General features: G+C 36.0%; 1 protein-coding gene across 4 annotated transcripts in view; it reads left to right on the top strand.

Annotated features, from left to right (window-relative positions):
• NUB1 (negative regulator of ubiquitin like proteins 1) overlaps positions 1-15,672 on the top strand; it is a 46,826-nt gene extending 31,154 nt beyond the window's left edge. For all 4 annotated transcript variants that reach the window (XM_052000999.1, XM_052001002.1, XM_052001001.1 and 1 more), the window contains exons 9-15: positions 5,660-5,846; positions 8,026-8,133; positions 10,028-10,180; positions 11,128-11,274; positions 13,212-13,307; positions 14,147-14,327; positions 14,570-15,672. In XM_052000999.1, the coding sequence (XP_051856959.1) occupies positions 5,660-5,846; positions 8,026-8,133; positions 10,028-10,180; positions 11,128-11,274; positions 13,212-13,307; positions 14,147-14,327; positions 14,570-14,748 (1,051 nt within the window). In that variant the 3' untranslated portion in view covers positions 14,749-15,672. The remainder of the gene's footprint in view (positions 1-5,659; positions 5,847-8,025; positions 8,134-10,027; positions 10,181-11,127; positions 11,275-13,211; positions 13,308-14,146; positions 14,328-14,569) is intronic.
• Positions 15,673-16,674: the final 1,002 nt, after the last annotated feature.

The raw sequence follows: 16,674 nt of genomic DNA, 5'->3' as shown, positions 1-16,674 counted from the left end.
AATAAGCCTTAGATTGCCTCTCCTAGATCTATTTTCCAGATCAGTTATTTACCCAATTAGGTATTTTACTTTTTTTTTTTTTTTTTTTGGTTTTGCTTGACTGATTCTTGTCGTCTCATTGAGTCTTTCATTTCTTTTTGTTCAGTTATGAATTTTAGTGAATTATTTTAATTTACTTTTTTTACTTTTTTTTTTTTTTTGCCCAATTGAATTTTTAAATGAGTTGTTCTGTGGGATTTTTTCCATTTCACAAATTCTGTTTTTTAAGGAGTTATTTTCTTTTTTCTGTTTCACAAATTCTATTTTTCTGGGAGTTGTTTTCTTTTTCCATTTTATCAGATTTATCTTTTAATGAGGTATATGTCTTTTCCAAACCTTCTTGCAAAGTTTCCATTTCCTTTCCCTATTTTTCTTCTAGCTCCCTTTTAAGATCCTTTTGAATTTCTTCTAGGAGAGTCTTGTGTGAAGGGGATCAGATTATATCGCCTTTAGGGGCTTTATCTGGAGACAATCAGCCTTTAGTCTCCTCAGCATTTGAAATCTGTTCTTCTCTTTCACCATAAAAACTGTTTATAGTCAGAGTTCGCTTTGCTTTTTTACTTATTTTTTTAAAAGTTAAGGTCTGCTTTTAGTGGGGGGAGGTTTTCCAAGCTTCCTCTACAAGCCGCCATGGCTACACTGGGTCAGTGCTGACTCATTCCCGGTGCTGGGTGGGCATGGCCAAGTCCTGTGAGATTCTGGAGTTTCGAGGTTCACTATTGACCTTTGTGTTTGTTTTGTGTTTTATAACTTCTCTACTGATCTACTGGCTTGCAGCCAGGGCAGAGTAGCCAACACTGTGGTAGAGTCTTCCCTGTAGATTCTCCACCACATGGAGTCCCACCACTGTCTGCGCTGGTATTTGTGCTCAGCCTGCTATTCTTGACACAGACCTTTTCTGGTGATCTTTGAAATTATATTTTGCTTATAATTTGTTGCACTTCCAATATTTGTGGGTTCTGCTGATGGTCCAGAGCTAATTCAGAGGCTGGATTTGTTAATTGTTCTGAGGGTTGTAGGAGAAGATCAGAAAGAAATGTGTATCCTCTTTGCCATCTTGGCTCCTTCCCTGGAAGTCTCTTGGCTCCACCCCTGGAAGGCTCTCTCTCATTTTCAAGAGCTTTTTAAATTGTCCTCCCTTCTTCAAGTCTTTCCCAACTCTAATCCATCCTTCACATAGCTGCCAACATGATTTTCCTAAAGTGCAGGTCTGAACACACATCATCCCTTAATAAATTATCTCTAATAAATTATCAATAGTTTAATTATGCACGGTTTTTTATACTGTTCCTCATACAGGACACATCATCTCCCAGCTTTATGCCCTGTACTGTCTGCCCCCCTCTGTCTTAATTGTATTCCTTGCAGCCTTTTGCCTCTTATAATCCTTCATTTCCTTTCTCCATGAGACCTTTTGTGATTGCCCACTTCTCCCTATCTAGATGTTAGTGATTTCTCCCCTCAAATTACCTTATTTCTGTCTTAGCTAATAGCTATCTATATACATTCATAGAATCCTAAAATGTTCATGTTGAAATGACCTTTAGAGGACAGCTAGTTCAATCCCTACCTGAAGAAGAATACTCTTCAACATATGCAACAAAAGATCTTTCATTCTTTCTGTGAAGGCCATAGGGAGACCCCATTTTACTTTTGGATTTCAGTTTATGTATCTAGAGTTTCTCAGTTTTTCAGTGCCCTTACATGGCAGGGAAGAGGAGGGGGTGATTTCCCAAGTTCTCTCCTAGCTATGTATCCTAGCATCTGTGCCCCTTTTGTCTTTAATATATGAGAGAGCGGGTTGGAATGTTACCAGTTTCATTTTACAATTGGAGAAATTGAGGCACTAAAAGGTTAAGTGATTTGTTTAGCAGTTTTGGGGGCAGAGTGAGAAGACATAGGTATCCCTGTTCCCTGACCACTAAACTTTGTTTCCTTAATTTATACTGAAGCATTAGGATTAGGGTTACATAGAGGGATACAAATGATTACTCATTTGTTCTGACAGCTTCCTTTTATTCAGTATGAGAAAACACAAGTGGCTGATCCAAAATAATAGGCTTTAAATCTTAGGTGTTTGGCTTTAGAATGGATCTCAGAGCTCATTTTTGAACCCCTTGAAATAATTTTTATAAAAATTATTGAAGGATTTTCATTTAGATCTGATTTAAAAAGCTTTGGATGATTAATATGAAAGGATATGGATAGCAGTTCTGAGGCCATCTAGTTCAATCTTTACATAAAGTAGTGATTACTTGTTGACAGATTGACTAGTAACCCCATGATACAGATAGCTTTTGATTGGAGTCAAAAAAGTCTCCTCTGTGCCAGACACTATGCTAAGCACTGAGAATATAAATAAAATAAAAATGAGACAATTCCTACCCTTAAGGAGCTTATATTCTAAGCTTGGAACTATAGAACCACACTGCTTTAACAACTTAAAATACGTCTCCAGCAGTCTCAAAAAACAATATACTGTGGTAGAAAGATCATTAGATTTGGAGTCTGGGGACATGGGTTCAAATCCTAATTACTGCTTACTTAGCCTGTAGAATTGTGGAGTGATCATTCATCTTAAGGTCTGTTTCCTCCTCAGAAAAGTGGGAGAGTTGGACTAGTTGTTCCTTCTAGCTCTATCTAAATATATGCTTAATATTGATTCTTCCAGCCTGCAGTTTGGTATAAGTTGTGTAGTGGGGGCTCAACTTAAAACAGCAACTTCCTGGGAATTAGGAGAAGAATAATCAGTAAAAAGACTGAGGAGGAAAGGAAATGTCGGATCTATCAGAGAAGTATCTGGGAGCATCAAAAGTCCTTCTGGGTAGGATGAACCATTTCTTTTAAATGTTTCCCTTTACAGCTATGTTTTATCAGTTGGGGTAAACATTTCAAAGTATTATTTTATTTTCACACTATTGTCACAAATGAGAATGTTTTTGCAAGTATCAAAGAGAGAACAGGATTACATGGTCAATAGCAATTACTGATCAAAGGCAAAAATGAGTGGCATGCTGTAAGTGCTTAATAAATTTGAGGTCTTTCCAAAGGAGACAAGAAAAACCAGTACTAAAGACAACAGAATTGGTTCGATTTACATTAAGCTGGTTAGTTTAATTGCAGATAATTTAAGTATGTTGAGTTGTAGAAGGCCAAGTATACCTGAAACAAGTAATCTTAGAACAAGGTGTTAACTCAGTGGAATTGAGATAATGATTCTCTAGTTTACATATACTTAGTACTTAGTGTAGTTCTACAAGTTGACATCTATTCTACAAGATTGACACCTATGATGATGTACTTATAATAGAGTATAAAGAGTTAGGAGAACTGGGAGGGAAGACAGACTCAGATAGAGAAGACAGAGGACTGGAGACTGGAGGACAGACTTGAAGGTAAAGCCCCTCGTGGAGACTGTGCTGTGTTCTTCACTTCTCCACTAAGACAAAGCCCATCTGAAGATCCCCCAGAAAGTTAGCCCAGCCTCAGGAGAAGGAGACAGATTGTAAAAGAGATAATAAAGACTTTGAACTTTATTCCTTACTGTTCTTATGGTGATTATTCTGCTGAGACCAAGACTGGTCCCAAGGCCCTCCAGAAAGTTAGCCTGGACATTACATTTAAGTAATTGTCTTTGTATCCCCAATGCCTAGCACGATGCTTGACACATAATAAGTACTTCATAAATGGAAGATGTAAATCATAGTCACAAAATTATTTCCCGAGAATAGATTTTGGTACAGAAAATGAGAGGAAATCTTTAATAAATAGGTGCTGCTAGCATGTGCAAAAATGTTTGTGGAAGCCCTTTTTATAGTGGCAAGAAACTGGAAACTGAGTGGCTGCCCATCACTTGGAGAATGGCTGAATACATTATGGTATATGAATGTTAAGGGATATTATTTTTCTATAAGAAATGACCAGCAGGATGATTTCAGAGAGGCCTGGAGAGGCTTATGTGAACTGAAGTGAGTGAAGTGAGCAGAACCAGGAGATCATTATACACGGCAACAACAAGACTATACCATGATCAATTCTGATGAACATGGTTCTCGTCAACAATGAGATCCAATAATCTTGTGATGATGAGAACTATCTACATCCAGAGAGAGGACTATGGGAACTGAGTGTGGATCACAACAGAGGATTTTCACTTCTTTTATTGTTGTTTGCTTGAATTTTATTTTCCTTCTCATTTTTTTTTTTTTTTTACTTTTTGATCTGATTCTTCTTGTGCAGCAAGATAATTGTATAAATACTTATGCTTATATTGGATTTACATATATTTTTACCATGTTTAACATATATTAGATTTACTTGCCATCTAGGAGAGGGGTTGAGGGGAAGGGAGGAAATTGGGACACAAGATTTTGCAAGGGTTAGTGATAAAAAATTATCCTTGCATTGTTTTGAAAATAAAAAAGCTTCAATAAAATAGAGTATTAGGTTAAAAGAAGATATATTAAAATTTGAAACAAACATAATAGTTTGAATATTGAAGAAAAAATTCTGACCAGTAGCCTAGATTTGCATTATAAATTTTAATTTAGTAACTACATAACACTAGAAAGACCAGGCACATTGAGACTACTAGATAATGAAGTGGATAAAATACCAACTTTGAAGTCAGAAGAACCTGACTTCAAATCTGACCTCAGATATTTAACAATGACTAGCTGTGTACCTCAGGCAAGTCACTTAACTCCAATTGCCTTGCCAAAAAGAAAGAAAGAAAGAAAAAGGTACATCAATTGATGAAAAGATATAATGATTTTACTTTGAAATATAAATTTTTATCCTTCTGTCTCTTATTTTCTTTGCCTTATGGATTAAAAAAATAAATGTACTGTATCACTCAATACAGCTCAGTCCTTTGAGATATTCTTAAATTCTGATGCTTCTAAACTGAAAATAAATACTTTTTAGATCACAATATTTTTCTATCAGAAGTAGAATATTAAAGACAAGCATGGTTTAAGGGAAAGAACACCAGATTTTTAGTTAGACTAAACTACCACTATTCCATTTCTACCTCTATTTCTACTGTCTTATTATCTTGAATAAATCATTTCACTTGTTTTTGTATTCTCAGCTATAGAATGGGCATTTGGACTATACATTTTTTCCTAAGGTTCTTTTCTGATCACAAGTCTCTATCTTTAACCTATATCTTCTCCCAATATATCATCAGATTCATTCCTTTAAATCTATGGTCTCTAACTTCTACTTCTATAGTGGTTTGATGGTACCAGAGGAAGTCTTTAATGATACCAGAGAATTAACTGTGGAGCTCAATTAGATAGACTTAGGTACAAGAAGAAAGCTTAGGCAGAAATCTTTATTCAAGAGATTATTGGCACCCTTTTACTAATCCAACTCTGCTTTCCCGTTCATCCTGCAGCCCCAATTGATCTGGATGCTTTGGATAAGGAATAGAATTACACTGTAATAATTGAGAACTTCACTGTAAAACATACCGTCTCACAAACACAATAGAAGGCACATAAACTTGCTTTTTTGCACTTGCTTTCTGTCTTAATATAGGAAGAAACATTCTGTAAAACTTGATAATGAAAATTTTCATAAAATAGATGAGTGAGATTTACTTTCTTTTTTACAGTGAATGTTGCAGAGAACTGTTGGATACAGTAGATAATTATGCAGTGCTTCAGCTGGATATAGTGTGGTGTTACTTCCGTCTGGGACAGCTGGAATGCCTTGATGATGCCGAAAGAAAGCTAAATATGGCCCAGAAATGCTTTAAAAACTGCTACGGGGAAAACCACCAAAGACTAGTCCATATAAAAGTATGTTGATTTGAACTATGGTTTGTTTGGAATTATATTGCATGTTGTTAGGTCTGGATACAGAATTTGTGTATCTGCATAATTCAGGCCATGTCTATACTAGCTCAAAAGTGCTTCATGATAGGTAGGTTGTAGTTTTTTGTGATTTCATACTGCACTTGAAAATTATTTTTAAAATATCTTGCATGTGTGGGGTCTTTGGGCTTTGTTAATGTCTGTACAGAACTCAGATTTGGGATATTCACAATTATGTGACTCTGGGATCACTTTTGCAATTACTTTTAACAAGAAACATGTAACTTCTGTAGTTTATATGTGTCATTCCCCCTTAACTATTTTCTGGAATTTATTGGCTTAATTTTTTTCTAAGACAAATTCATTTACTTTCTAGGATATTGCTTAGAATTTTCTGTCCCATTCTATAATTCCTAAATTTGGATTCTTTTCCCTATTTTCCTGTATACTTGCAAAAGGAGAGTATTTGGGTTCTAACCTTTACTACTTCTTCACTTCAAGGAATATTATTTTATTATAACAACTTTTATTTATATAGTAGCTCACATTTACAAAGCTTCTTAACTTTTACAAAGTGTTTTCCTCATAACAATCCTGTGAAGTAGGTAGTGGAAGGATTATTAGCTCCATTTTATAGATGGGCAACCTACATTTGAAAATATATTTTTAAATGTTAACAATATATTGCACTTGTGGAGGTTTGGGGTTTTTTTTAATCCTTAATTCCTGTGCAGTGCTGTTTAGATCCATGAAACTCAGTGACCCAGGAACTAGACTTTCCTTTTTTAAGATAATGCCTGTGGTCACACAGCTAGTAAACATCTGAACTGGGACTCAAACCTTAGTCTCTTTACTGTTGATATAGTATCCTTTCCATTAGGTCTTGCTGGCTTACAGTTGGTTACAGTATTTCAGATTTGAAAGGAATCTTAATGGTCTTCTAAGCTAACCTAACTATTGCATGAAGCCTTTTTATGGTATTTCTAACAAATTGGCTAGCTTTTGCTTGAATGGCTTCAGGGAAAGAATATTCATTACTTAATAAGGCAGCCCATTACATTTTAGCTAGTTCTAATTTGTTCTTGCTTATAAAGCTCTGGTTCCATATACTGAATACCTATTAGTCTTAACTTTTCCCCTCTGGAACTGTATAAATTTAATTCCTCTTTAACATGACTGTCCTTTAGATAGTTGGAGACAGCAGTCATACTCTGTAAGTCTTTTTGTCTCATAAAAATAGCAGTAAGACTAGAAAATAGAGCTTGTGCATCTTAGCAGCTTGAAAGACTCCATAGTGTAGTGGGAAGAACACTGGTTCTGGATCAGAGCATCTGAGTTTGTCTCTCAGCTCTGCTATTAACAATTTTAATTTTAATTTAATTTATTTAGTTTCTCTCTGGAGAGTGGGAGGAGGGTAGAATTAGAAGTTATACTACGTGGTCTTTAAGGACCTTGTCATCCCTAAAAGAAAAGGTTATAGACTATTCTGGTTTGTCTAGTTCACCTAAAGGCTTTGTGTGCTTCTAAATCTTTACTATGTTTGTCTTAGCTCTGTTCCTTGAATGTAAAGGATAGAAGAGAAGGAGGTGGGAGTTAGACCTAAAAGATCTCGTTTCTGAGCCATGTTTTTAGCCTAAGAAATGCCCAGAATGGATATTTGAGCTTTTCCAGAGCATTCTTCCAAACTTTTCAAGTATCCTTCTGTGATCCTAACATAGTCTTTATCTTTAAGTTGAGCCCCAGCGCCTCACCAACACCAACAATATGCAGCTTCTCTTTCCCCATCCCATTTTGCTTTCTTCCTTTAGTTCATTTGGCTTCCAAACTTTTTGGGTGTCTCCCAGAGGCAAAACTAATTTGTGCTTCAATCTAGTCTAGCTTCATTTGTGTTCCATTTTATGAGGAAACAGATAGAAGGAGATTAAGGTTTTCTCAAGATAACTAGCTGATGGCAGACTTAGAGTGGAATCTTAGTCTTTTGATTCCCAGTTCTTTCTATCTTTATTTCTTTCCTATTAAATCTGATTCATATGAGATAGCAGAGTTACCTATATTTAAATTAATTTTGTTTCTTGCTGATATAGAAGAAAAATGGAAGTATTAACATGTCTAGTAGTAGAATTAAGGTAATTTTAACTTTGGGATATATTTCTTTTCTCCTCAGGGAAGTTATGGGAGAGAAAAGGTACTATTTTTAAGACTTTACTTGCTTCAAGGAATAAGAAACTATCATAGTGGTAATGGGGAGGAGGCTTCTGAATATCTCAATAAGGTAAGATGAGAAACACATTGTAGCTACTATTTGTTTTGCCAATAAACATTAGACTATATTAAGGAAACTTAAAGACTTGTAGGGTGAAAAGATATGATGTGTATAGTGGAAATATAATGGTAAAGTTTTAATTGCATTACAGAGTTACAAACCAAAGTTTTATTTAGGTCTGAGAAGTAAGGTCATTAACAACTTGGGGGAGCTTGACAGACTTCCTAGGAAAAGTGACACTAGATTTAGACTTTAAAATTTTATAGGAGATGATTAGGAGGAAAGGAATTTTGGGAGGAAGAAAGAGCTTGAGCACAGGCATGGACAGAGACATATGGCATGCAGAGTATAGAACTGGGGGTAGAGAAGAGGGCTGGCTATTCTAAGGCAGAATGCATGAAAGGAAATAATGAGAAGATGAAAAGAAAGGGTTTTTTTGTGGAGAGCCTTGATTGTAGACAAGGGCATAAGAAGCAGTGGGAAGCTACCAAGGATTTTTAAATAGGGGAGTGACATGACAGATCTACAAAATTATTATTGCTATAGTAAGTGTGATGAATAGATTGGAGAGAATAGGAATGAAGAGATCTATAAAGAGGTTTTATCAACAGTCTAAGTGGTTGGTAATAAGATCCCAAATTAGAGTGGTAACAGTGAGAGGATAAATGAGAGTGATATCATTAGAATATAGCAACTGATGTGAGCGGTGAGGGAGGAGACATTACTACAGTAGAGTTGAGGGAGCATAAGGATTGGGGAAGATCCATTGGATTTGTCAAGGAGGACACCATTGGTGACTTAAGAGAATTTTTAATAGACTTAGGTGGTGTGGAGACAGGCCCAATTACAAGAGCTTGATGAGAGACTAGGTAGAGAAGAAATAGAGATATATTGTGCAGGTAAATTTAGGCACTTAGGTATAGTTGTAAAAATGCTGGAGTTGGTCAGAAGATAGACTTAGGTTCAAATACTGCTTCAATCACTGGCTCTATGAACACAGAGAAATCACGTAACTTCTCAGAGCTTCCATTTTCTCATCTATACAGTGGAAATAATAGTACTCTTTTTGCCTACTTGGAAGAAGGAAAGTTTTGCAAACCAAGTGGTATATAAATGTGAATTATTTTCAAGAAGGCTTAGCATTGAAGAGCAGAGATGGAATGGGAAATGGATGGGCTTCACAAGCAAAGACTTTCCCCCCTAGATTTAGGGAAGCTTGAGCATATTAGTGCACAGATGGAAATTAATTAAGAAGATCTTAAAGATGTGTGAGTGAAAGGATGAAGTTGATGTCACTCTGGAGAAAGTGGGAAGGAAATGGGATTAAGGGTGCAAGTGAAAGAATTAGTTTTTTTCTGGGGATATCTCCTCTTCTGTGACTTGAGAGAAGTATGGGACAGTAGGAGATGATGCTAAAGATTTAAGGAATTGAGGATAGGAGCTGAAAAAACATCAGATGGCTTCAATCTTCTTGATGACATAGATTAGCTGTTCATTTAGGAAGTGAGGTTGGAGTGTGTTGTTGAGAGAAGAAAAGATTTGGAAAAGCTGTGGGAAATGAGATTGAAAATGCATGGCGGGAAGAACTAGAATACGATTGCTCATGACTGACTATATATTTGTTATTTGTGAGTTACATATATCTGACAAGCACAACTTATTTTTCTTCTGTCATAAGCTTATGAGAGCAAGTACAGCATCTTAAGTTTCTGTTGTTAACTCCCCATGGTGCCCAATATAGTGCTCTGCACATATTAGGTACTCAAAATATATCAATGACATTTCCAGTTCTGGCATGCATATAGCCCAGTTGATTTTAGCTCTGTAGCCTCATTTCTTTTTGACCTTAAATTTGTGTTAAACTTACACTCATCTGATTATTTTGTTTTTCCCCCATTGATAGGCACAGCAACTCTATGAAGAGCTGTCTATAGATCCTCTAAAAGTTCACAGTTTGTTACAGTTGGGATTTACTGCTCAGGAAGCTCGACTTGGTTTGAGAGCTTGTGATGGGAATGTAGATCATGCTGCCACCCATATTACCAACCGAAGAGAGGTACTTTAACATTCTCCTATCATATGTCAAAGATCTGTGCTCTGTTCTTTGAACAGGTAGTGAGACTAAGACTAAACCAGTGGTATACCTCACATCAATATTAAAGAAGAGTGTTTATCCCATTTGACATAAGTTTCCTGGCTTCAGAAGAATGGAAAAGTTTTATACTTTTCCATTAGATATTCATTGCATTGTATTATTAGAACAGAACATGAAAAAATATTTTTAAATTGAATTGTTTCATATTCATAGTTGCATTTATTTCAGTAACAAGTCCTGATTCTGTTCTCTAGAGCAATACAGAATAGGCCTATTACTTCAACATGGCTGGATTGAGATTAGGTAAAGAAAAGTTTACACTACTCTGCTTTTGTTTGTTTTATATTGCCAGGCAACTTAGGGGGTGCCTAAATTATAGATTTATATTATAGAATATGGATTTAGAAAACTTCATAGGAAATCTCCTAAGATCCCAGTTATCCAGTCTGCTCTTGTGAAAGAAAAAGATAAGGACAATTTCTTTATGATTTCAATTATTTGTTACACTGGTGGCAAAGCCTGTAATAGGGAGATTTGGTGAGGATTATCTGTTGAATGACAAACATTTAAATAGTGGTTCTTATTATATGATCTTGAAGCATCCATTCTCTTTATATCCGGTATTCCCTTTTCTTCTTCCTTCCCTCAATCCCTCCTACATAAAGGAAGTAGAATAAGATTTTTCAAATTTTGGAATGTATATTCATGTGAAGCTACTCATAATGAGCATTTCTGGAACACTTAGTAGATATATAGGAAATCTATATTTTTTGAGGTTGTGTGCTGAGAATAGAGAGGACTCAGGTATAGGGACGCAGTTGAGCTCAGTGCCCAGTATACTAGGCATATGTGTTATTGAACATTTATCAGTCACTGTAACTTCATTGTGCTTGACTTGTCTCCGTAAGGAAATTGCCCAAATAAAGAAAGAGGAAAAAGAAAAGAGAAAAAGACGACTGGATAACATAAACTCTTTGAAAGGAATGGGCTACTCAGCTCATGCTGCAAAAGAAGCTCTCCACCAGGCAAGAGGAAATCTGGATGAAGCACTCAAGGTTAGTGGAAGGATTCATCCATCCTATGTGGCCTATACTGTTGAAGGACATTTGGCCACCAGGACCTGGAGATCACCCAAGATCACTCTTGAGGTTTTAAATTTTTCTATGATCTTTATTTCTCATTTGGTGTTTATTTTAGTGTTTGCAAGCAAATAGTCTTCCTCCTTTCCCCACCGTCCAAACAAAGCTTAAACTTCCAGTGCCCATTTCTTTCTTTCCCTAGCCTTATACTCAGTCAAGAAACCCATCTCCTCTTCTATCTTTCTTGCCTCTAGAACAGAATAAAGAAATCAGGAGTACCTTAAGATTAGCAAGATGTACAATTAAAAGACTAATGATATATTTTTTAACAGAACAGAGTTCTGTACACAATATTTGTTGATTTAACCAAAGTCTTTGATACTATTAGTCATAAGAGCTTGTAGATGATCATGGCAAAATATGGTTGCCTAGAGAAGTCCATCAGTTTTATATACTAGTTTCATGATGACATGCTTACCCAGGTTCTGGATAATGGATGATGCTTTTGCACTTTTCCAGTTACCAGTGGAGTAAAGCAGGGCTGTATGCTTACTCCCATGCTTTTTAGCATGTTGTTTTCAGCGATGTTGTTGGATACTTTCAATGAGGATGAAAATGGCATCAAGGTTAGCTACTACACTGATGATAGATTAACTTGAAAAGGCTATAAGTCAAGATTAAAATAGAGGGAGAGTTGGGATACAACTTTTTGTTTGCCTATGATTCTTGGCTCAGTGCAGCTTCTGAGGGTGAGATGCAACAAAGTACAGATCGATTCTCTGCTGCTTGTGCTAATTTTGGCCTAACAATCAACACTAAGAATACAGAAGTTCTCTACCAACTAGTACCATTAATTAAAATAAATGGCAGAATATATAATGCTGTGGATAAATTCACTTATGCTGACAGTATACTTTCCAGGGATTTACACATAAAAGAGCTCTATGTACACATTGCCAGAGCTAGCTCAGTATTTGAAAAGCTTAAAAAGAATATGTGGAAAAGAAGAGATATTAGGTGGCCTAACAAATTAAAGGTCTCCAGAGCCATTGTGCTGTCCTCCATCTACTAGTACCATGCCAGAAGATTGAACTGCTTCCATTTGAATTGTCTTAGGAAGATTCTGAAGATCATCTGGCAAAATAAGGTATTGGATACTGAGGTCCTTTCTTGAGCTGAATTGTCAAGCATTCAAATTACTACAGAGAGCCCAACCCTGATGGGCTGACCATATTGTTCAAATGTCAAATGTATGTTTGCCTAAAAGACTATTTTATGGAAAACTCACACAAGGCAGATGCTCACATGGTGGTCTGAAGAAGCATTGCAAGGACACTTTCAAGGTCACTCTGAAGAGCTTTGGTATCGATTGTGAGACACAGGAGATAACGTTACAGGACTGTCCAGCATAATGATAGCTCAAAAGAAATAAAATATGGGATGTGCAAAATTAGAGAGGTCTTCTTTCCAAATGTCCATGTGGACTATTTGTTCCTGACCTGTGGTAGAACCTTCCAAATTCATAATGGTATGATCAGCCATAGCCAGGTATAAGGTATACATTGACCTAAATATCACACTGTCATTTTATTGCTCTTCAAGCATGATGGACAAAACTTTCCAAATCAGAAATTTATTTAACAAACAAAAATCTCCCTATAAGCTATTGGAAACTGGAGCACTTTGTGTATTGCAGCGAGTTACAAAATGTAGGCATCCTTAGTATTTGACACTTTAAAGGTAGACTGGATAAAGTTTTTTGAAAAGCAGATTAGAATGAATAAGCCTATATTGCCTAGGGCTTATTATAAAGGTAGCTTATTCTAGATTTTGATTTCTGCATAAGAACTGGAGTGGGGAAATGTTCATTTGAATTCCATATGGATTCAAAGCTTGTCACTCTTGTATTTTAGATTCTTCTTAGTAATCCTCAGATGTGGTGGCTAAATGATGCAGATCCTGAGACTAGCAACAACCAGGAACATGTTTCTCAAGAAAATGTTGATAAGGTGAGTGTTAATGCCTTTGTTTACCTCAAAACATCATAGGAATAGGGCTTAAGATAGAGACACAATGCCTTCTGCTGTTTTGACCTCTTGTCTTGGGTTAGTCAGGATAAGAAACTGAGAAGTATATTGTTGGCAGGAGGAAACCAAGGGAGCAACTTATGATTTTAACCTCTCTTGTACACATTGACTTAAGGAAGCAACTAGCATATTTTTAGTACTTAGTTAAGTACAAATATTACTATATTTGCATGGTACCTTTTCTACAGCGGGCTCAAGGTGTTCTTTAGATAAATCAAAACCAAAGGCAACGATAAAACTCCTATTCCTAAGGGAAATTAAGATGCTTGATTCAAATGTACTCACCACTTAAGTTGCATGGAGTTAGACTCATAGAATTTAGAAGTGATTTGGGGACATTTTGATGTTCATGATGTGATTTTTTAAAAATTTCTCTTTAAAAGAAGCCTAAGATTAGTCAGTTGTGGTCTCAGAGAAGACCTGATGAAACCTATTTTCTTAATCTTAATATAAGGAAATGAAGCCTATGTTATAGAATGTTGTACAGTCTGTCAGATTATGTTGTTCTATTGGCTAGTTTTGGTCTACTTTTTTCATTCTTACAGCAGAGTGTTCATTTGGGGGGAGGAGGAGATGGATCCTAGGGGAAAATCAGGAAAGATTTATCATAAAGAACAAAAGGTTTCACAAGTTAAATTTTAAAAAATAAGCCTGGAGATTGCCTGCGTTGCTGAATGATGCAAGTGCTCCAGCAACCTCCGGTTTCTTATACTATCTGAGGGTCTTAGTCAACATCTGTAATTTCCTTTTTTCTGTTTTAGTTGGTATATATGGGTTTTGAAGCTGAGACAGCCAAGATAGCCCTCAGAGTATTTAGAGGAAATGTTCAACTGGCTGCTCAGACACTTGCTCATAACGGAGGAACTCTTCCCCCTGACTTACAAATACCATCGGAAGATTCTTCTTCAACTTCATCAACAAAATCCCCTTCAGATTCTGCTGGTAAGAGGATGGTCTGCCTCCTAAGTAGGGGGAAAAAGGAGAATGATAGTATGACTTTGGCATATTTGGAAATAGAAGCTACAGATGGGGAAGTCTGTACCTGTCCTATTGATTTTGCATTGTAATTAATTACTTGAGAGAATATTTGATTAGCAGAAGACATACACTAAAACTGACTTGGACAAACCATTATTTGTTTAATTTTTTTTCTTCTTTTATCCCTTTTTGTTATTTTATTTTAGGTACTTCTAGTGCCTCAACAGATGAAGATATGGAAACAGAGGCAGTGAATGAAATCTTGGGTGATATTCCAGAACATGAAGAAGATTATCTTGACTCAACTCTAGAAGATGAAGCACTGGTTATTGCTGAGTACTTATCCTATGTAGAGAATATAAAATCAACAAGGCAGAAAAAGTAGATGACAAATTGAAATAAGTACCTTAATTTTGTGCTTATAAATTCTATCTGTATAAAAAAAAAATCCAATTCAGTCCTTCATTTTTTTTTCTTCCTTCCTATTGCTTGCTTTGACTACTTGAATGATCATTCCCCAGCGAGGGGACAGGGAAGATAAAGGAGTATAAAGGCAAGGACCAGGGAAATCTCTGAAATATTGAATAGTTAGGGAATGGGGAGAAGAGAGACTGCTCTGGCCTAATCTGCCATTTCCTTTCTTCATTTGAGTTTTATCTCCTCATCTTGGTCCTGCTCCTATTCCCTGCAGGTCACTATGCTAAAGAAAGCTGTTTGGGAGAGAAAAAAACAAAAGAAAAAACAGGGTTTTCCTAACCCCTAGTACAGTCTCTGGCTTTGTAGCTGTGGAGCTTGATCCTCCTTCCTCTAAGACTGAGCTCTGGGTTCTTTTTTTTTTTTCTTTCACATAGTGCCTGTCCTTGCCTCCTAAGCATTTGTGCCTTCTTGTAGCAACTTGGATGCTACTGTCACTAAAATTGTGTTTTAAATCTCTATTCCATATGCAAAAAAAGCAGATGAGTAGGCTGCAGGTACAGAATAAAATAGTAAATGCCTAGAGCTTTAAAATGCTTTTAGTTATATAGTAAAATATGCATTTGAAATTCAGGTCAGGAATTTTTACACATTCAGCATTTTTTCACAATCTTTATTCAGTTATTAAGTGGAAAGCAAAACAATTATTTTTGATTAATCTGTTCTGCATCTGCACTGTCATTTAATATCATTGCTAGCAGAGAAGAAAACTATATTGTGGAAATATATCTAATGACAGATTTTTTTTGTATACTTATATTTCAAAAAGTTTATTTCTAAGGGTATGTGGTTAATATGTTTGAGAGGAATGAATAAATCATTTTCGTAACACCAAGATTTCCTATGTAACAAGTATATAAAGGAGAAACTGAGTGCAAGTGTAATCCTTGGGCACATCTCAGCCTCCTAAAAGTCAATGGGATCCACACTAATTGAGGGCAAATGCTGACACCTCCCCTTCACCCCAAAGCCTGATGTTTGTTGTCAAAAGACTGAAACTATCACAACAGCTTGGGCAGTGGTTTAACTTGAATGAGAGGGCCATTTTATTGTCATTCACTTCAAAGAGCATAATAAAGATGAGAGGGAGCTTTCTACCTCACCAATTTAGCCTTTTTCAAGACTATTGGATGGAAAGATCCTGGCTTGAAAACTTAAGGATTGTGGCTCCTGGATGAATTAGAGCTTCATTTAAACTATAAGTCTATGTATTGTTCATGTTTTCTTTGTCCAGATCCTATATCATTAATTGGAAGAACCTAGACTTGGAATTTGTGTAATCTCAAGCTAAAAGAAAAATTAGAATTTTTTTTTCAGATTTGTTGTGCTGCAGCTTTAGAATTAGCTGTGGTAGCAATATGTGTCAGAGATAACTGCTAAGATACCATTTTGTTTAGGAGAATGTTGGAGAAATCCATAGGGTGAGGGAAATCTGTAGTGTACACATCTGTAAAATGGGCATACTTGTACTTTTTTTTCCCCACAACACTATCATAAACCCTAAAGGGATTGTTTAGAGTTATTACAAGGTTTTCCACTTACTTATCATCTAGGGGCTAAGAAATTTTACAGATGATGTTTTAATTGTAATGGAAAAAAATTAGAACCCAGTAACAACCTGTTCCTGTCCTTACTGCATTGCCCTTTAAAAAGGTTTGACAGAGAACAAAGCAAAGAAAAAAAAAGCCTATTCCTTGAATAAGAATCTGGTCCAAAATTTAGGAGTTGCTCTTTTAGATAAGTTTTACTAATTTATATAACTTAACATCTTACTAAAGAATAGGTGATTGGAATTATAAATTGGCTTACAGGTTGGTGCAGGAATGTGGAGTAAGAA

This window comes from Antechinus flavipes, chromosome 5 (assembly GCF_016432865.1).
Source record: "Antechinus flavipes isolate AdamAnt ecotype Samford, QLD, Australia chromosome 5, AdamAnt_v2, whole genome shotgun sequence".
NCBI lineage: Eukaryota > Metazoa > Chordata > Mammalia > Dasyuromorphia > Dasyuridae > Antechinus > Antechinus flavipes.
Note: the sequence above shows the minus strand (reverse complement) of the source record. Positions and strands in the feature narration are given on the sequence as shown.